The sequence below is a fragment of the Coturnix japonica genome, chromosome 3 (assembly GCF_001577835.2).
Source record: "Coturnix japonica isolate 7356 chromosome 3, Coturnix japonica 2.1, whole genome shotgun sequence".
NCBI lineage: Eukaryota > Metazoa > Chordata > Aves > Galliformes > Phasianidae > Coturnix > Coturnix japonica.
The window spans coordinates 80,639,677-80,661,547 of record NC_029518.1 but is presented as its reverse complement, the minus strand read 5'-3'; the positions used below and the strand labels follow the sequence as shown (position 1 = coordinate 80,661,547).

The following is a 21,871-nucleotide window of genomic DNA, read 5'->3' as shown; positions in this document are numbered from 1 at the left end:
GTGGGAGCGGCCGCCCGCAGGATCGCGCTGCCCAGCGGGGCCGAGCAGGGGGGCGTGGTGCGCGCAGCGGGGCGGGGGTCCGTGCCCGCGGCTGGTGTCGGCCCGCACCGCACGTCGGGCGGCGCTCTGGCCCCGCGGGTTCGTGTGTTGAGCCGTGTCCGCCGCTCGCGCTCCGCCTGCCCCTCACTCGCAGGGAAGATGGCTGCCGTACGCCGGGCCCGCAGTTACTCCCGCTGCGTGGTGCGCTTCTCCGACCGAGAACTCTGCTAATCTGCCCCGCGGGGACGACGCGCGGGCCGAGCAGGGGGGACCGAGGGCCCCGGGACGGGACGGCGCCTGCCGAGCGCCGGCAGCATGGTGAGCTCCCCCCTCCCGCAGGGCCCGGCCCGGCCCGGCCCGGTGCCGTTGGGTGCTGGCCCGCCCGGCTGAGCCCACGGCCGCGCCGCCCGGAGCTGCGCTGCTTTCCCCGTCCTGCCCTCGAGGCTCCTTGTTTGTGGGTTAGTTTGATTCGGTGCCGCCCTTCTGACAGAACCTCTGCGTGAGTTCGGGTGTCTGAGATCGCAGCCTCATCCCTCGAGGTCGCTCGGATCCCATTGGTATCGTTCGGGAGCTCTTAAACTCCGTACCGCTGTGTCTGAAACTTCTCTGAACACAGCGTTGATTCTGCAACATAGAGGGAAAAAAATGAGTTACATCCTCGTTCCCTTACAAGCCATCTAGCCGTCAGACCTGTTTTGCAGTGTCATCTGTGGGATGGACGCCTACAGATGCCGTGCAGCCAGCGTTGAGCTGCTTCTGATCGCTGCTTTACTTTGCTGGAGCGAGGATCTGAAATACTGAGTCCTTAGGAAGTGGCTGTGGAGCTCTGAGGAAAGCAGCGTGCAATTACTGCCTGCAAGAGTTAATACTGACTGCAAGAGTTAATACTGACCTGTGTGAATAAGCTGCTCTTGTGTTTTGCAAGTGTTTTCTAAAGCTTTGCAAACAAATTGGAATCGAACAGGCTCAGCTGACTTCTTTTTAGGTAGCTGTCTGGCTCAGACGGTCGCTGCTTCCACGTTGACCTTTTGGTTGCTTGATTTGCTACTGCTTTTCTCATGGAAAAATCACTTGAGCTGATCAGCCCGGGGTGAGGATGGCTCACCTTTTAAGCTGGATAGAGTTGCTCCCTGTTAGATGTGACAGCTGACAGGTTGCAGAAGGAAGGATGGTAACAGAAAGATGAGCAGGATGGATTTTTAACTAAGTAGCTACAGTGCAGTATTCTGTGGACTTAAGGAGCTGGAACTGTAGCTTGTGTTTTGTCAGGAGGGGCAGGAGGAGCCAAGTTTTACATGCCTTACATACGGTCTCAAATGCTGCCTGTGTGTGGTGATGCTTTAGCAGCACCTGAGTGTTTATATTCATTTGTATTAGCAAAACCACAGGGGTTTTGCAGGTCAAGTAAATAGCAGAGAGGTTGTTAGTAGAAACCAGTTAACCATGCAATAGAAATGAGGGCTAATTACTGGTAAATGTGGAAAAATTGTTTATTGTACTGCCTACAGACAAACCTTTTGTATGTGACTTCAGCTCACATGTAACCTCAGCATAGAGAAAGTAAAGGTGCAAGTCAGATTTTGGTTACAAAGAGCTTTGTCATGCTCAAAGCTGTTGGGCTTTGCTGTAGGACTCTGTAGCATGTTGTATTTTATGTTTGGGTTTAGAGCGCACTGAAGTGTTGAAGAGCATTTAGTGATAATTGGAAGCAGTTGGTGCAGAACTACGACAGGTCTTTGACTGCAGTGGAAGAGACGTAGGTTGGCTGGAGTAGAAACAACGGGAAGGAAGGCAGGACTCCTGAATGGGTGCTGAAACAAAGTCTGTGAGTGCGAGGTGGACTTCAGCCAGCTTCAAAACTTGAATAATCCCGATTCCTACCACAACTTGGCTTCAAATTTATTTGCAGACTTTACAGGTTAAAGCTTTTAGTAGTGGGTGCGCCTTTATGCACAGGATGATAGCGTGTTGATTTGGTTTAGAAATAGCTCTACCGGTCTCTGCATTTTGCAGATAAAACCAGCCCAGGGTAAGAGCTGACTGGGCACAGCTCAGCTGCATGCCAGAAGCCTTATATCTGCCCTCTGTGCAGGCAGAAGTAGGCCTTCCTTGTGTCACCACTGTGCTGCAATAGTGCCCTTACCAGACGTTGATTACAGAGCTAACGTGTTATCCAGCTGTCTCTGTCCAGCGTAGATGTAATCCTTCGTGCTGCGGTTCTGTTGCAACAGGACAGCTGTAACTGCTACAGCATGAGCTGCCTGCAGTCTAATTGTAAGTTACTTACTGCTGGCTCAGTTGTATCTCTTCTGGTGCTTTGGAAGGTTGCTGTTTACCTGTTTCCTCCTCTGAAAAATCTTTGGTGTTAGGGTTTGTTTATTTTTGACGGTGGGTTTGTCACTGATGCTCAGAGCTTGTTTAATTTTAGCAAGGCCCTTGTTAGGTTGAAGGTCTTATTTAAAATCTTACTTGTTTAACTTCTCTTGTAGCAATATTGTAAACAAAACCAGCTGTCTCGCTCCCATGGTGGCTGCCTCACTGCCTTTACATTAAGGTGGCTTCTGTATTAGAATCATAGAATGGCCTGGGTTGAAAATGGCCTCAAAGATCACCTGGTTTCAACCCCCCTGCTATGTGCAGGGTCACCAACCACCAGACCAGGCTGCCCAGAGCTGCATCCAGCCTGGCCTTGAATGCCTCTAGGGATGGGGCATCCCTGGGTGGGGGGGAGGAGGGGGATGTTGGTTGTTGTGTGGTTTTTTTCTTATGAGTATCTGTAATGACTGTGCATTATGAAGGATCTGCTGGGACTTGGCAGACTCTGTAATGACACTGGGCCATTCTCTACTAGGCAGAAGCTGAAGAAGATTGTCACTCTGATTTGGTAAGAACTGATGACAATGAAAGATCTGGTGAAGCAAACCTTCAGGTACGTCTCGCGTGCTGGTGTTTTATCATAAACATAGCACTGCTGTGATTTAAGCCGTGCTGCTAATGCTCGTTTGGTTCCCATGTATTTGTTGATCAGATGTGCTTAATCTCTCTGCCCCTCCAAAAGTGAAGCAGCTGAATTTTGCATTGTGTTCCACGAGTGTGAGTCAGTTGTAAGTTGTCTGTACAGATGAAAGTTTGTGTCACATTCAGAATTTCTTTGAAGAACGATAGAAATCAGACAGCGATTCTGTATGGATTAAACTCAGTTTAATTTGTCACTTTGTTCTGGAGTAGAAAGTTGATAAAAGAAGCTAAAAGAAAGTTGATAAGAGCAGTCTGATAGAAAAGCACATTTTCTCACATTACTTGCTTTCTATCTAGTTGTTCTCCAGGAGCTTTGACAGTTGCAGCATTTAAAACATAACTTCAAAGATGCTAGAAAAACACATGGCAAAAATGGCTTGTGGCGTTTCACAGAGCATAGCACTTCATTTTAAAAAGGGAAGTGGGGGTAGGACCTCAGATGTACTTTATTGTGCTTTATTCCAAATGACCATCTTGATTTTCATAAAGTTTAGTATGTGAAAATTAGCTAAATTCTACATTTTAAGAGCTTTTCTTCTGAGCTCGACACTCCAGATGAAGGCATTTGTTATTGAATGGTATTGAACAAATACAAGTGTACATAAAAAGTCTACAAAGTGATGGCTAATTCTCCATGTCTAACTGACTTTAGGACTTGTAAGAATAAAGCATAACTTTGAAATTCTCTTTTGGGTTTGTATTATATCACCTTTGATTGGAATATCTGCTGTCTGAATATGTGATACTAAATCAGAGTGTAATGGATTCTTTTAGGCAGAGCTGCAGATGTTCAGAGCTCAGTGGATGTTTGAGCTCGCCCCAGGTGTGAGTTCTAGTGGGTTGGAACCTCTGCCATGCAGAACATCATCAAGAGGACCTGGACTAAAGTCTGTAGATACCAGAGGGAAACAGGAGATAGCAAAAGAGGAAAAGGTACAGGAAACACACATTTTTTGGACCAGCATTGTGTTGCATTTTCTCCTTATTTTTTCAACTATATTTCAATAATCATCTTTATTTCCTAAGAGGATGTTTAGCATTGACTATTTTTGTCTTCTTTCCATCTCAGATCCTTTTGGGAGTGGATAGTTACCTGTTTCTGCAAAGCTATGAAGCTTTGCAAGGCATTGTCTTAGTTGCAAGTCAAACCCCTGTTTTAAGGCAGTCAACCTACTGAACTGAATATAACCTTGCAGACAGTGAGTCATAATGGGAGCACTGTGATCCTGTTAGAATATTCTGAGTTCTGTTCACTTTGTACACTTCTTACACCTCCAGCACTGTTCTACGATATGGGTTGATGGTGCTTTTAAAACTCTTTTATAGCCTGTTTGGATCTTTTTCTTCCTTTAAAAAAGAGACATGGAGGGGTTGTTGTTTGGGAATTTGTTTGCACTTGAATATGTCTTGACTGTTTGTTGATGGAGGTATGTCATTCATCTCTTTTGTAGAATATAGTACATAAGATAAAAATAATCTGAAGTCAAAAGATGTTGCATTTGTACTTGTAATGAACTTAAGAAGTGTTCTGTGTAATTGTGCAGGCAAAAGAACTTTTCCTGAAAGCAGTGGAAGAAGAACAAAATGGGGCCCTTTATGAAGGTAACGCAGAAGTTTACAGTGAACGCCCTGACTGCAGAATAACAGACTAATTTCTGTTCAAAACTGTGTGGTAACAGTGATCTTAAACTGAAGGCTAATTGTAATTTGAGAGTTCAGTTACTTGGATAAGCGAATAAACGAGATATGAAAGAAATGATTATATCACACATCTAAGGTTGAGGTGAAGCTAAAGGGTGTTCAAGGAAAGAATTTCTAGCTTTCAGACAAAATGTATTTTGAAATGTAACAGCATTGAACTGAATGTAACACACTCATTTGAATTTGTGACCTCAAAAAACAAAACTGTTCCTATGCATACATCCTTATGAGACTTTAGTAACAAGGTCCTGTGCTAGACACAGATATCTGAGTGTGTGTTGGAACATCTGTTCCTAGACCATGCTTCTCTTTGCTGACCTGGCCCAGTTCACCAGAACCCGGTGACATTTTAAGCCTGCTTCTGAAATCTGCTGATAGCTGACATTTGTGAGGCGGTCATGTGAAGGAGCTTCTTCTGTGTTCAAGTGCATTGCAGGGCCTGGCTGTGAGATCAGATGTTGAAGTTGAGACTGATCTGTTCAGCTGAGGCTTCTGGTATTCCTCATCCTCGCCAGCCAAAGGCTACTACTTGTCAGTCAGCAGCACTGGCTGATGTGTGCTCAAGGAAATAAGAATGCTTATTAGGCCCAAACTCAGGCTCCTCAGATTCATCAGTATAACCAAACTCATTGTTAATTAGGTGTTGAGAGGGAGAATAGCCATTTTGCCACAGGCTGGGAATCATCACGTGGGAATATAGAAAGGCATATAAATACATACGTGATCTTAATACCAGTGTTCTTCCTTTGCCTATTCCTCTACTCAGTATTTATGGCATCTTTGGAGCCTAAAGGCAGATGTACTTTGTCTGTGTGCTGGATGAAGTCCCACCTGTCATTCTTCTTCTGGCTGATAAGCTTTTGTTGCTGCATAACTTTTTGAACTGGCTGCTTTCCCCCAGTCAGGTTCCTTATTCTCAGTGTTCTGAGTGGCTTGTTCCTGTGCCTTCTCTGATTTCCATGGTTGTACCACAGCAATGTTTGGTTTGTATCTGTTGTAATTTTTTAAACGTGCAACAGTATTTTTGGCTGTTCTACTATTGTGGTGTTATGTAGGGCTGAAGTGCCTGCAGCATAATGGATATGCAACATGCTTGCATCTTTTATACTCTTTTTCACATTCCTCTTGGTTATTTAAGACAGTAATGTCTAAAATCTTCCTGGCTTCTTGGAAAAACGTGTACAACAAATGAAACCAAGACTTGGCAGCATTTGCTATAAAGTTTTATATACTCCATAACTGATTTATTAGCAATTAAAGTAAATTTGTGAAAGCTGAAACATGTGAGATCTTTGTTCTGAAAAAAATATATGAAGCTTTTTGTTTTGACAGTGATTGATTTCTCTTCTGTACTGAATTTAGACTCAGTTGAGGTTTACACAAAGGAGTTTTCATTTTTTTATTGCTTTTGATTGAAGTCATTTCTGATAAAACCTTTGCTTTGATAAGCTGGTGTGGGCTTCAGACTTGTTTAAATGCTACAGTACTGTTTTTCTTTTCAGCCATCAAGTTTTATCGCCTAGCCATGCAGCTTGTCCCTGACATTGAGTTTAAGATCGCCTATACACGGTCCCCAGATGGTGATGGAGTTGGAAAGAGGTGGTAAGTATGAAAATTTACTGACCGAGTGCATAAATACTGAGAGCTGAAAAAACAACTCATAGTATGTCTTGTAGCTAATGGGACTCTGTGTCTTAGTCTTCAAAATAAAGGAGGGTTTCAGATTGATATCTTATGAATTTAGTTATGATAAGCCCAAACACAACTTCTTTCTCTATACATTTTAAAACCCATTGGTATATCTCCTTGTTACTGGTGGGGATTCACATTCTCAGCTCATTCTATTGAGCTTGTTTAGTGTAGCTATTTTGAAAGGGACTGGAAGATCTTTGAGCAAGTCTGTGTCCCAAGAAGGTGTTTTTTTCATGAAATAAAGGAGTATTGTATGGTTTGTGGTTTGCAGGCAAACCTTCTTCTTTCGAAGGATTATGCTATGATATACAACTCACATTTAGATATGTATATATTTGAATGTAGTAATGTTATCTTTGTAATCCTTCAAGTTTACTGATAAGTAGTAAGCATAATTTGTCTATCCTGTCGTTCTTTAGCTCACTCCTCAAGTATTTTAAATCTAAGTTGGTAAAAAGTAGTTTTCTCAAAAGAAAATTTTTCTTATTGGGAAAAATCACTAGATGTCACTCTTCAGTGAATAAAGCAGAAGTAGAAGTAAGTAAATAATCCTTAGTTGTCTGCAGTACTTTACAGTGTGGGAGGTATTAGTGAACATTACATTCCATCAATGGTAATAATTTATTTCCTGCTTATGGCTTATGTTAGACAAATTGAGGAATGGGATTTGTCTCTTTGTGAGATCAAGAAATCCTTCAGTTACTTGGCTTAAAAGAGGGAACGGGGAACTCTCAAATCTGAAGAAAGCATGGAATTGAAATTAAACAAAGGGAAAAAAGAAGCTGTTACTATCATAGAATGATTAAGGTTGAAAAAGATCTCTAAGATGAAGTCCAGTTATCAACCCAACAACACCATGGACACCTGGATGGGTTCCAGTAAAATCTAAATGAACTTGAAAGCATTGCTGCAACTGTTTTATTGTATGATAAAATGGGGTTGCTTTGATGTTGAAGACAGAAGATTGATGCCAAGGTAAGGACGTTTGTTATGTTCTGTTCAGTATCACAGTGCTGGCATTCCCCTTTTCTAGCGTTGACGATAATGAAGAGGACGGCAAAATGGCTGATCTCCTGTCAGATTTCCAGCAACAGTTAACTCTTCAGGAATCTTCAGTCAAACTTTGTCAGCCTGAGCTTGATGTCAACCAGACCCATATCTCAGGTATGAGTTCAGATGGACTGTAAATGTCCAGAGGAAGAAGTTCTAGGGATGTTTCCCTGACTATTTGAAAAACAGTTACCTATTCATTCGGAAGACACTCTTAAGTAAATGAACACAGTATCTCTTACTTACCTTTGTAGTTAGATGTGAATGCATGATAAATTTGTCTTAATCCCACAGGTTTTGTGTGTAGTGCTTCTAATACAGTTTTTCAGGATTAAGAAAGAGTATTGTTTAAGTAGTAGCTTCCAGAAACAAACTTAATTCAATAAGGCTTACTGAATTTGTTTGCTGGTTCGTGGATTTTCGTTATTCATTTGTTTTAGTTTGCACCTATTTATTATAATTGTAAAGTGTAAGGAGACAGTTAATTTGGGAAGGGATATGTTTATGTGTAGTAGTCACAGATTTCAGCACTTAAAGGAAAATCAAAACATGAAGCAGTATGTTTAAAGCAACCAATTCCCTTTCTTTAGTTACATTTTGCATTTTATTAGCACTCATAATCTTATAATGCCAATTTAACTTTAGTATAGGATAAGTTTAGTGCTCTGCCATATAACGGAAATAGTGAAGGAAATTGTAAGCTCATTGACCGGGGACTGAGTTTCCATTGTGTGTTGGGTTTTTTTAATGTTGTTTCATGGGTAAAGCTTAGGACTTACCCATTCTTCACTAGAAATATTTTCCTACAGGGTGTGCCCAGAACTGGGTCTTAACAATCCCTAGTTCACTAGAAACTTGGAAATAAGGGTGAGAAGAGATGATCAAAGGCTTTGACTGGTGAATGGAAAATGTATACCTGTTAGTGCTGCTAACAGAACATTAAATCTTTGTATCTCCTATTCTTTATCTACTGAAGAGCTCATAAATTGCCACAAAGTGTTTTGTTCACTGAAGTAATATATACATCTGCACAACTTTTTTTTTATAAGTGGTCTGATTGCAAATACAAGCAATACTGTGAATTTATGAGTACTCTGTAGTGAAACATACAATTAATTCAGATTCATAACATGAATAATTTTAATAGACTGCAGTCTCTACCCTGGTATTTACAGCTGGTTACTGTTTAGTGTACCTTTGTGCTTCAGCTATTATTTTCTTTGATCTCAAAGTGGTTATACTGAGTAAAGTCATTGAGTCTTTTGTGGATGCAGTATTACAGGTCAAGCCATAGGCACCAGAAAGCAGCACTTGTTGAAAGTAAGTGAAGTGTAATTCCTGATGATGGAATATTAGTAGATGAATTTATATACAACCAAAATAAAGAAAACTCAAGGAGGCAGCAAGTTATGAGAGAATTTCTGTTTCATTTCCTAGGGCATTCTTACTGAACTTCTGATTCTAGGAAAAGCATTATATGGGCTTTTGAAGCTTTGATGATGACTCTGTATTATCGTGTATTGTGTTTTTAAAGGTTTTTAAACACAACAATAACATTTTTGATCACTGGACCTGTACCACAAAATATAGAGTAATATAATACAGATTTCACAGTAGATAGTTTATTCTTAGGATTTTCTGTCCAATACTAAACCTAATCTGAGCTTGTCGTACAGAAGTACGTATGTACTGTAATGTTACATGTTATGTCAGTTTGAAGAAAACACGGATTTATGGATGCTGCATTTGTGAAGTGTGTATGTACTCAAAACTCCAGTGTTGAGTACAGGGGGATGATTACCTCTCTGCTTCTTCTGGTCACACTATTTCTACTGCAGGCAAACATCACATTAAAACATCAGTTACTGAATTATAGATAAACTATTGGTTTTCACACCAGCATCTAACAAGAAATTCTGTTCTATTTGCAGCGTTGCCTCTGGAGGTATTAATGTATATTTTCCGATGGGTGGTTTCGAGTGACTTGGACCTGAGATCATTAGAGCAATTATCTCTTGTTTGTCGAGGATTTTACATTTGTGCCAGGTATCGTAAATAAGTTGCCTAGAATGAAGCTTCTCTGTTCTAGGAAAGATAAAAATAACTTCATATTTTGTTTTGTTTTATGCTCAAGACATTGTAGACTTGTATGTACAAGTAGATAGTCCACATAACAAATTTTTCTGTATTGGAAAGGTTGGGTTGTTGGGTTTTCTTGGTTTTGCTTTTAGGCCACTAATGTGTAGGGCCATGCTATGCTTTTTCTTCCCAAGAAAAGTCCTATGTTATGTTCCTCACAGTGCTCACCAACTATAGTGTGTGCCAGTAATCAGTATCTTACAAGGGCTGCTCTGAAAGTAATGCCTCTTATTTTGGATGTTGTGTTGGCCTGTGATGTTGGGGCAGATGTTGGTAGTGTGGCAGTAGAGAGTGAACCTTCCTGCCAGTATCCTGTTCCTTTTTGTTGCCATGTGACAGATGGCAGCACAGGGGCAGTCTGACAAAATGGTGTCTGACATGGAAGTGCCTATGAAACAAAGGTGTGTCATTGAATTTCTCCATGAGGAAAGAATGTTACCCATTGACATTCATCAGTGCTTGCTAAACATTCATGGAGATCAAACAGTGGATGTGAGTACAGTGAAGGGGTGGGTAGTGTGTTTCAGCACTGGTGGCAGTGACATGAAAGACAAGCCACATTCTGGATGGCCGTGAAGATGTTTACTAGTGTGGCATGTAGGCTCTTGTTTGTCGCTGCCAAAAATGGCTACCTAATAGTGATGACTACGTCACTAAAAAGTTTTGTAGCTGAGAATTTCCTCTATCAAATAGTGTTTTTGTGCTCTTTGTATCTGCTGTGGTTTCCATGGAAATAAATAAAAGGCCTCATATTCAGAAGAACCTACATACTTCACTGCTGTAAAAGTTGCTAAAAGTCTTATGTATTCTACCTTATTTGAAAAATTTCAGAATCTCCAAAACAGATCTTCTTGTGTTGTCATCCTCATCTTGCTGCAGAGAGAAATGCCAGGCTGCTCAAGTGTTGTTGTGTACTTGGCTGAGAATCTCATTGTGTTCTTGGGTTTCCCAGCAAGGTGGAAATGGCTTTCAAGTGCTCAAGGATTTGGGCAATTAGTGATTCCAAGTTATGCTACAATATGAGCAACAGGAGATCAGGAAGGTTTCTTTAAATTGCATTCAACAAATAATGGAGTTTGTTGCTCTGATACTCAAAAGATAAGGTTTGAAGGAAAGTTTTGCGTTACAAGTTTTGCTTTTTTCCCTCATTTTTTTCCAGAGATCCTGAAATCTGGCATCAAGTGTGTTTGAAAGTATGGGGCAGGAGCTGCAATAAACTTGTTCCATATTCCTCCTGGAGGGAAATGTTTTTGGAAAGGCCTCGTGTTCGATTTGATGGTGAGGTTTACTTCTGGGAACACTGCATGTAACTATGACAGAGGCAATCAGACGGGTTTTGTGTTTATGGCGTTGTTAGACCTATTCTGAATTTATTGAGGCTGCCTGGATGTGATCCTGGGCAACCTTCTGTAGGTGTTGCTACCTACAGAAGGATTTGGTTCATGGGATTTGGACCAGGTGACCTCCAGAGGTCTCTGCCAACCCCATCCATTCTGTGATTCTGAACTGGGCTTTTGAATCTGTAGACTATGTGTGAAGACAAGAGGGGGGCCTAGGGGACCAAAATACTTCTGTGTATTTAAGTAACTGAAACTCAGAAGTTTTGGATTATCAGTTTTTTATCTTATGTACTTCATTTTTGTTCATATAATTGTTTCCTTCATTTCCATAGGTGTATATATCAGCAAGACAACATACATACGCCAAGGAGAACAATCTCTTGATGGTTTCTATAGAGCATGGCACCAAGTGGAATATTACAGGTAGAACTGTAGTGCAATGAGTGAGTGAAATGTTTCTCTCTCTTAAGTTCTTGAAATCCAGCCCTTGATATCACAAACATTAATCAGTCTGTAAATCTTGGTGGAAAATTACTCTGTAAAGTTATATATAAATATTTGGAGACTAGGTGTCAAGAAATTGTATTGACTGCAATAATTAGAGATGAGTACAGAAACATATTTCATCTTCAGTTATACCGTTTCTTCTGAATAAGAATTAAACAATAACAATGCTCTCAATCATCCACACATTACTTTCCCAAGATTTTTTGCTTTTAATTTCTGAAATAAATTTCTGAAAGGGGAAACAAGCAGTTATACAAGAATTGTTTTTCAACTTATTTTTAACCAATTGTAAGTAATCAAGAGGCTGGGCTTCCTCAATGTGCTGTAAATACCTTGCTGTTTGTTCTTCTGGCTGTTTTTCTGTTGTTCTTCATGCTGCTTTTCACCAGGCTTTTGTGCTGTTCTCCTGTCTTTTCTGAGGCTGGAAACTGCTAATAGAAATTGTTGGATATTGGCTATTTGTAGTGTCTCACAAACATCAAGGTGGTATCTGAGTATTGTAAAAGTTGATCAGATCATGGAACCTGAAAAAGACTATATGGCGCTGTCCATTCAGTACTAACATTGTAATTGAGATTTTATCTTATTTGTCTTGAAGCATGCTGGGGGACTAACTTACCTGAGGTCAGGTTTCATTCCTGGTAGACTGTTTGCTTTGTTGAGAAGTGGCAGAATTTGTCTTTTTGCATAATTCTTCATACCTTGATCTTTTAACCTCCAAAGCTATGTTTTTTCTGAGCTCTTCTACTAAATCTTATGAAGAAATAAGCTTCCAAATCCTATTTTCTATTAAGTTTTATATTCTTTTGTAATACACTCTGTGGTTTAAAACAAATCTATATTGTATGATCTTATTTTTTCAGGTATTTGAGATTCTTTCCAGATGGTCAAGTTATGATGCTTACAACGCCTGAAGATCCGCAGTCTATTGTTCCTCGCTTGCGGACTAAAAATGCAAGGTTGGTGAAATAAAATACTGATTTGCACTTTTCCCCACTGCTTTTTACCTGGCAGTTTCTGTTTGCTTTTGTCTCTGATTCTGTATTTGTGCTTAGCAAAATGAGGATGAAACTGTAATGTTCTTGTTTTATGAGGGCGACTGAGAACTGCAAAAGGTTTTGATCTTCATGCCAAGATATAGAATCATAGAATCACCAAGGTTGGAAAAGACCTAAAAGATCATTCCCTCTGGTCCTATCACTAATGACATGAGAGAAGAGGCCGACCCCCAGCTCACTACAGCCTCCCTTCAGGAAGTTGAGAGCTATAAGGTCTCCCCTGAGCCTCCTTTTCTCCAGGCTGAACATTCCCAGCTCCTTCAGCCTCTCCTCATAAGGCCTGTGCTCCAGACCCCTCACCAACTTTGTTGCCCTCCTTTGAACATGTTCCAGAGCCTCAGTGTCTTTTTTGCAGTGAAGGGTCCAATTATCTTTCGTTTTGAACTCCTTGTATTGTAGTTAGATTTCCTTTCAGGCTATTCGATTTTAAACTTAGAAAGGAAGTAGATGGGAGAGTACTGAAATCACCAATCTAACAAGTTATGTTCTTTTAAAGATACTATTTTGTTGTTACTTGGTTTCTTGCGCTTCCTTGACTGTATGGAGGAAAGGAAATACAAATAACATGTTCCTTGATGGTGATTTGCATTCTTCTTTCTGTTTCTGATATTTGTGTTATAAGTTGAAGGCATATGGACAGCAAACACCTTTGTCCTTGATACTATCCTTCTGTTAACCTTTCAGAGTGGATGCAGTCTTGCTTGGTCATTATCGCCTTTCCCAGGAAACGGACAATCAAACCAAAGTATTTGCTGTAATAATGAAGAAAAAAGAAGAGGTAGGTTGCTGAGTAGATTAAAGAAAAATAATTTGAGAGGACTTTCGAGTAAGGTTTTTCCTAATCTGAATATATTAAGGCACCTGAAAAACTACACTACAAATGCAAAAAGGTTGAAAAATAAGTTTCATATTTAAAATGTTTTAAAAATAAAGACACAACTAAGCATTGAAATTTATCCTGCCTTTTTTCCCTTCAAATCTGTAATTCTCGTTATTAAGACAGATAAATACGTGGTTCACATTTCAGCAGTGGTTCTTTGCCCTTAGGCTTAATTACCATTGGTATTTCTGTTAGGTAGCTTATAACAAACAGGAGGGAAGGCTGGAAGGCGTCGCTTTCTGAAATCAATTTTTGACTGTGTTTATATTCCATAGCTTTAAACAAAACTAAATTAGTTAGAAGTGTTACCATATGTTACATCCGTACCTTTGTGTGAAAACTTCTTCTATATTCACCATCTAAATTGATGTGTTTTCAAGGAAAACAAGCGCTTACTTTTAAGGGTTTAATAGTCTGATATCATACTTAGTCCTGACGATAAATAGTTGCACTTCGTGTTCTTTCTACATCACAAAAAAAGCCTCTTTTTCTTTAAACAGAAGCCAGTTGACTACCACAAATACAGGTATTTCCGTCGTGTTCCAGTACAAGAGACAGAACATAGTTTTCATGTAGGACTGCAGTTGTGCTCCAGTGGGCGCCAGACGTTCAACAAACTTGTTTGGATACATCATTCTTGTCACATAACTTACAAGTAAGTAAATACAGAATAAGACCAAAGAGGGATACTTAACTGTAGAAATACATGTGACTGGAATTTGTCCAGTGCTAAGTCTAGGAAATATATTATCGTTGAGACTGATGAGGCTTTAACAAAATGCTCCATGAAGAGTGACTGGTCCTGAATTGATGAGCTGTAATGAACTTTGAGAAATGCCAAAATTTTAGTAACTTTTTTCTAATGGCATGGGAAGTATATTGAGTTGTGGAACTGCAGTATTTTAGTCATTTGAAGGATTTATGCAGTGTTGGAACGATAACTGGTTTTGAGTCAGGGTTGAGTGGCTTCAGTATGATGTCAGTAAAAGGGTGTAGAAAAGAAATATTTATTAAGATCTTCTTTTCCTTTGTGATTGTGTAGAAATGCTTTAGAAGATACCATGATGAGAGTCTCCACACATTAGCGATTCAAATTCTGCTTTACCTGTTAGTGTGTTGGTGTCCTTTTGAAACTAGAAAGAAGATGAGTATGAAACACAGCTAGGAGGACATGTGCTTCCTCTTACTAATGTTAAGAAACACTTGTGGGTTTTTTGGTTGTTTCTTCTTCTGTTGTAAACGTACAAAATGAGAGCAAAAACTTGTATTTTGTATTCACGGTTCGAACTGAAACAAAAGGGGTTGTTTTACTTTAAGATGTGGTGGCTTCAGTAATATCCTGCACTGTGTCAAGTTTCAGAACAAGTACTGAAAGCAGGAAGAGGAAGGTGATTTCCTTGTGATTAAATTTTGCATAAATGAGTGTTCTGTGTGGTATGATCTAGCCATTTAGTTTGGTTTCAGAATGAGGTAGTGTGAAAGACGCTTATATCGCAACTGCAGTTTGCTGCACATGCTTTAGTGTGGATCATGACCGCATAACTGATGGATTTAAACAGCATCTATGGTCTGATTTAGCCTTTACTGTGTGCTCTTTGCAGATCGACTGGTGAGACAGCAGTTACTACTTTCGACATTGACAAAATGTACACCCCTTTGTTCTTTGCACGAGTGAAGAGTTACACTGCATTCTCAGAAAAGCCGCTCTAAGAAACACCTTTTCCTCTCAGAAGTCATGCATGAATAAAAGGTCGTAGCCAACCAGCACTTAAGTTATAAATGTGTATATATTTGGAGCATTTTAAAGTTCTGGGGTTGTTTGTCTATTTTGAAGGCATTGTTCTCTTTGGTTATGACTGGCTGGGGTTTTGTTCTGAGATAAAGCTTCTAAGTGTTAAACACCTTTACTTTGTGACAAGAGTTTGGTTTAAAAAAAAAAAGTTTTTATTATTATTATTATTTTTTAAACAGATTTTATAAATCAGTCTGCTTAAAATGTGAGTCTTCATCTCCGTGGACATTGGTCTGTCCAAAAGGAATTGCCATAGGAAATTCTCATTGTCCATGGGGACAGTGTTTGTGGTCTTGGTTGAAGGCTTGAGATGTGAATGGGAGGAAGTTGTCTTCTATTTGTTAAACTGTTAAATTTGTTAAAATAATTCCAAATAAACATTCTCTTTAAATTCAATTAATTTTGTTTGCCTTCAGGATCTGGCTTTATATCAACATCAACCTTAAGATTAAACAATCAAAGGCAGGCAGTCATGAAGTATAACATGTAAACGCAGAGATACATCCCCACCAGTGCAGTGATGCCAGTTGATTATAAAAGTAATTTGATCTTGATATGAGTTGGTGGAACCTGCCTTCTCAGTGACATGGACATTAAAAAGGAGAGGGATGAGGGCAATGAGTAGTGGGGTGAGTTGGCAGGTATGTGGCTCTGCTTGGGGATTGTCACAGAGCAATGCTAAAATGCTCTCGTGTGCTGCTTGTACGTTGGCAAGGTCAGATTGCACAAGCAGGCAGAGCTCACTTGAACATGTTTCTAATGTGTTATAATCCTTCATCTAACCTCGCTACAGATGCTGTAAATCCTTTGAGCATTTGTTGTACTACAATAAATTTTGAGGCTGCTGTAGATGTTCAGGTGCTGTGTACTGCTAATCATAAAGTGTACCTTGAGATTTGGTGCAGGTACTGTATGCTGCTTCTCCTGCATATATTGCTTGGGGGTGTAGTGCAGACACTGTTATACTGCTTATTATCATATGTGTCTTGGAATCTGAAAGAATTGAAGCTTTTTTAGTGTAGTTTTTTTTAAGCCATTTTGCATAATTTACCTTTGAACATCTCATTTCGAAGTACTAACCTGGACTCGAGGGCTAAAGTGTGAAAGAGCTGTGGGGAGAACTATACTTGTTCCGTAATTTATGAAGTGTATCTTTGCAAGGAGTTACACAATAAAAATACATCAATAAAACATGTTTTGAAACATGCAGTCCCTTGCAATTTCTTACTTTGTCAAGAAGTCTATTTTCATACAGTAAATGATTAGTTAGGAGTTGCTGTGTGTGTGAACAACCTGCAGAGGTGCTGTCTGATACCTGAGTTCTGGATAAAGGGTGCTTATAACTAAAACTTTTTGCTTTTTCCAGCTTGTCTAGTAAGACTTTGCCTACAACCTTCGTTTAGCCCATGCCCTTGGACTATAAGGCTGCAGTTGCACTATTCGTGCAACAGAACAATGAATTTAGTGTATTATATTCTTCTTGTTGAATGGGAAATGTTTGCTTGGAATGTCAGCTTTGTGTTTTGAAGGTAAGTAAGATAATGACAAGTTTGTGAACAGGAAGAGATGTTAGTTGGTTCCACTTCTGTTGATGGTGATAAAGGTCAGATTCTTCCTGCTGAGAAATGTCAAAAGCTTTTCTGCCAAGAACCAAAGATGGCAGTGATTATTAACCAGTAACCACATTCAGTGTAATGGAGCTATCCTGACAGTTCAAAGCCTACAGAAGGACACTGCTTGGTATAACTGGTTTACTGCTGGCAAGTTGTCCTTAGCTATTTATACTCATAATTACTTAAAGAATCAGGTGTGTGTATCTATTCCTGTGCAGTCCTTTTTCCCAAGAGGTTTTTTTGTCTTCCTTGTTGGAACGTGTTTGCTTATAGCCCTCCTTCCATTTATAAGATGAGAAAGAGGATGCTCAGATGACCAAATGTTTTGCTAATTTGACTCGGTCTGATCAGAGATTACACACAGGGTCAACAAGTGTTAACACTGACCTGTAAATGGAGAGGAGAACTAGAGGCTGTGACTCAGTGCTCAAAGCAGGTGACCAGCTGTAGGCACTTTCCAGATGCTCAGCTCCTGATCCTCTCAGTAGACTTGAGCCAACCCAGGCAGAATTGCAGAAGCATATGAGGTTTTTCTTTAAAGGAAGGGAACAATATAAAGGCTTAAATACATCTTCAGAACAGTTTGGATTGCAGAAATGCACTGTTGCACCTATTACTTTGATTTCCCCATGTCATAAATACTAAGGCTTCCATCTGATAATCATTTAGTCTGGAGTCAGGCTCTGTCCTTTATGTGATGATGATAAGGAAGTTTTCTTGGTAACATGACTTGTGTAATGGTTTCCGTGAAAGAAACAGTTAACGCTTTGCCTTACATCTATTTTTTTTTTACCCAGAGTTTATCTCCTGAGTCCTTAAAATCATGTTTAAAACCACAAGGCCTTGATGGTGTTGGATTTGGAAAAGAAGCTGGAGTTACTGAATGGAAACTTTGGAGGTGCATGAAATGGTACTTTCTTTTAGCTGAAACATGTTTGAGCTCTGGTGATGTATCCCAAGTGATGGGGTCCAGATGCTGCTGTGTGACCATTGCTCAAGGCTGTAAGAAACAGACTGAAATTACAGTATGGTGTTGTGCTTTGTGAAACACACACCCTGCGTGTACAGGTAGACAAAATACATCAATGCAACTAAGATTATGTTCCTACGTATCTCAGGACTGACAGCCTTCCTACCTCACAACTGCCTCTATTCTGGCGTCTTGTAACTATGTCTGTAGCACATCTGCTTACTTAGCATCAGAATGTTCTGTGAGGAGTAGCCGAGTAAGTTGCAGCACTGAGTGAATTAAGGCTTGTAAATCCCATCAAATTAAATCAGTCTTCAGTGTGGAAAGCCAAGATGAGTAGTCATTTCTTCACACATTCTTTGAATGAATTAATTAATTAATTAAAATTCTGTCTGATTATGAAGCTTATTAACAAAGATAAGCATTGGGATGCAGCTTTCTAATGTGTGTTTACTGCTACACGTGCAGGAGAGTGATGCTGTTTTGCCATTAGGTGGCGTGCCACAGTTGAGAGTTTCCATTTATGCTTAATAATATTTACGTTTTTTTCCCTTATGGCTTCTTCAGAAGTTGGGAATGTTCCAGGAAAAACACAAAATGCACAAAGCTGTAGGTTTAGCCCACTGGGCATTCAGCTCTTTAAGTTCCTGCCAGTCAGATGCCCACGATAAAACAGGAATAGGAAACAGGAAAACTTGCTCTTCAATGGGCTTCTACGTGTCTGAATCTGAGTGGAATTTTAAGGCCCAAGTTTGCTTCCCAGACACGAGGAGAACAGCTTCCAGATGAGATCCAAGGCAATCAGCGTGCTAAATGGGAACATCCTGATACGATGAAAGATGGTATGCTGTAGAGGAAAGCAATTTCAGCACAGCCACTAGAAGAGCATATACTTCCAAAGCAGTGATCATTGTCTCCATCCCTGATGTGCTCTGTGTCTGTTCAGAGCCCCAGTTTCCCAGCTGGGGACCCTGACTCCTTAGCTCAGTTGTGCTTTTGGGAGAGGGGTTGGAAGTAATATTCAATTACAGTTTCCCTGTGGTGGGTTTTAGGTTATTTTCTTGTCTGATCTATGGTAGTGGCTACAACAGCTTCTAGAGCAGCAGTGTTGGAGATCAAACTGTACACAGAGCTTAATCTCTTTAGCACTGTGCTGTGATGTGCGGGCTGAATGCTCAGTCCTGGGCTACCTGATGTCTGCAGCAGTGCCTCTGCACCTCTGGGGACTGCAGACCTGTGCTTGGTAAGTAATGTACGGGAGGGTCTGACTGCTCCAGGAGATACTTAGTGAAAGCTGTATTGAAGCTGAATGTAAATGATCTTTTCCCAGCAAAGCTAAATAGTTCCTTGTATTAGTTAATATAAGGATGGGTATCATTGGTCTGATTGCTCCTCAAATGCTTTTCCATTTCTTCTCAGCAGTATGTAATGAAGCATTAATTCACAGCTCCTGCCAGTGGATCCTTCTTGCCCCAACATAGTATTTTTTTAGGTGGGGGATGCCCAAGGTGAAGACAGCGGCTGTTATGAAACCTTCCAGCAGGCCTCTGAAACTCAGGGTACTTCCCAACATCTCTGCACTTCATTTTCAGTAAAAGTCAGTGTAAAGGTCTTTCATTTGTTGTTGGATGATGTGATGTCTGCCTGGAATGACAAATATGAATATAGTGGGTTGGTTCGGTACTGCCTGGAAATTTAATTACAGGGGGAGAAAATATTGAGTATCCTTAAACTTACCCTGAGTACACGCATCAGTAATTGACAGTGTCTAGACAGATGGTGATCTGGAAAGTAAAGTCTGGGGAAAATAAATGTACAGATATTAAAGTCAGCTGTACTTCCCAATGGCATTAAAGGGGAAAGAGCTGGTGGGGGGTGAGGGGGAAGATGGTGGTGACTGCTTTTGTAGCAGCCATCAAAGCAGTTACCAGAAGTTTCATGTGGAACCTGCTCCCTCTCTAAGGAGTGTGTCTTCTTAAATAGTTCACATAAAAAACCAAGGTCTGTAGAACCTGAAAAACTACAGCAAAAAGCAATCTGATGATAAGGTGAATATTTGTCTGAGCATGTGCAAAGCACCTGAATCAAGTTTTTCTTCTTTCCTTTCCTGGGACTTTGATTTAGAAAGATCTTTGTGAGACCCAAATGGTACAGTGTTACAGATACGTTCAGAGGACACCTGGCTGCTGACCATCGCTGTGGCTGTGCCCAAGCCACCCACTTTGCGGACAGAGATGATCTTGGCCTTCAGGAACATGTGTGTGAGCTCATCTTTCTCTTGTTATCCTCCAGTGCTCAGCTATCAGCAGGCCTAAGATGGAACAGGAGCTGTAAAGGCTGTAGTCATCATGGGAGTGGTGAGACTGCTTCGTTGGAAAAAGACTGTGTTACACAGTTTATCTGGACAATCACAGCCATTGTGCTGCATTCACTCTTCAGTGAACTGGTAAGACATGATGTGCTTGGATTCCCAGCCCTGTGAATGCAGGTTGATATCTGGGCATCTCTCTGTTAGCCTGACAGTTCCCACTAATAACTCTTGATCTTGCTGACCAACTTCAAAATGAATTTGACCAGTTCTCATGCAATTGCCCACAGATGGTGTTCAAAAGTATCTATTTAGAAAAACATGAAGCTTATTGCTGCTGAATGAGGTTTTCTTCTCTTACTGGAATAGGGCATCAGAGACATGAACCAATTAGAAACACTGAAGTGGTCCCTTGGTACCCGATAGGAACTTTTTTGGGAAAGCATTAGTTTTACAGGAAAGAGCTATAAAATGGAAATAAAAGCAGAACACACTTTGTTTGACCCTGAGGGAAAGCCTCTGCCTCCAGAGTCCCTGTTCTGCTCAAGGCAATGGCTGAGGGGCTGGTGTCCTCGTTGACATCGTGCTTTTCCTGTCACTGCTGTGACTTGTGCAAAGGAAATCTCTAGTTTGGCAAACAGCTTTTCAGTATTTACAGTATCCACAGAAGTTTGTTTAGTTGCAGCTGTGTGTATGGCAGCTGTTCCTCACTGCTGTCAGTACCCATGTGTGGCCTAAGCATTCACCATCTCCTTTGAAAGTACCAGGGAGGTGGGTGCTCTCTAACCCTGTGGTTCTGGACTTTGCCTGACAGTTCCATCAAGCGAAAAGGACATTGCTTGTACTGTGGTTTGTATTACTTATGTCTGTCTTTAGAAGAGCAAATAGTGCAGTGCTTGATGACAGAAGGCTTAAGTCACATCACTGATGGTACGGTTGCCAAACAACATGAAGAGCTGCAGTTCAAATCTTGGCTTGACTGGTTTTGAGAAATGACCATTCTAACCAGAAACAAGCCCTCACAACCAGGTTTGGCTCTTCATTTCCTAACTCAGAACAGAAGGAATGAACAGTGTGAGAAGCTGGTCAAAGGCCTTCCTGGTTTGCCCTGTTTTATGAAGGGTCTGTCTGTTCCTCAGGAACTCCTTGCCATGCAGAAGGTCATCCTGAAGCTCATGGAACTTGAGCACCCGATGAGGAGATGGCAGCTGCAAGACTTAGGAGCTATATCGGATATTAAATATTCCTAAAATCACAGAATGGCTGAAGTTGGAAGGGATCTCTTGAGATTATCTGGTCCAACTTGTACTTAAGGGGCACCTAGAACAGTGAGCCCACATGGCCTTCAAATATTGCCTTTTTGACCATGGGGATGCATTGATGTCTTACCTTCAACTTGATGGTCACCAGGACCCATGGGAGCATACTACCAAGACTCAGACTTGTCATCCTGCATTGAAGGCAATGTTTCCTTGCACCTGAAGGTAAGCAGTGTTAAAATTTACTCTGTGGAAGACAAACCCCCTGGAGCCTGGGGACTACAGCAGTTCTGGGAGAAGGAGGCACCGTGTTCAATCAGGACGTTGCACAAGAGCCAGCATCAAACTGTTTAGGGTATTTGGGTGTGCATCATTAATATCCTACTCATGCTCTGCTTTGATTGCTGATTGCTTCTATTTATAATCGGATATCATCAGAGTTCCTTCACTTCTTCCTCTCAAATAGACTACACCTCCTTCTCATCCCCCTCCACCTCTCCTGGCC

General features: G+C 40.7%; 1 protein-coding gene across 2 annotated transcripts; it reads left to right on the top strand.

Annotated features, from left to right (window-relative positions):
* The first annotated feature begins 50 nt into the window (after positions 1-50).
* Positions 51-16,419, top strand: FBXO9 (F-box protein 9). 2 transcript variants are annotated; one of them, XM_015859240.1, is made up of 13 exons: positions 51-357; positions 2,891-2,968; positions 3,832-3,990; positions 4,602-4,659; positions 6,261-6,360; positions 7,484-7,614; positions 9,432-9,546; positions 10,799-10,917; positions 11,312-11,402; positions 12,350-12,445; positions 13,229-13,322; positions 13,925-14,079; positions 15,026-16,419. In XM_015859240.1, the coding sequence occupies exons 1-13, from the start codon at positions 355-357 to the stop codon at positions 15,132-15,134; spliced, it is 1,308 nt and encodes a 435-aa protein (XP_015714726.1). In that variant the 5' UTR covers positions 51-354; the 3' UTR covers positions 15,135-16,419. The 2 variants fall into 2 exon arrangements, with proteins under 2 accessions (XP_015714726.1, XP_015714727.1); XM_015859241.2 differs by lacking the exons at positions 51-357; positions 2,891-2,968; positions 3,832-3,990 and adding an exon at positions 4,223-4,484.
* The last annotated feature ends 5,452 nt before the right edge of the window (positions 16,420-21,871 follow it).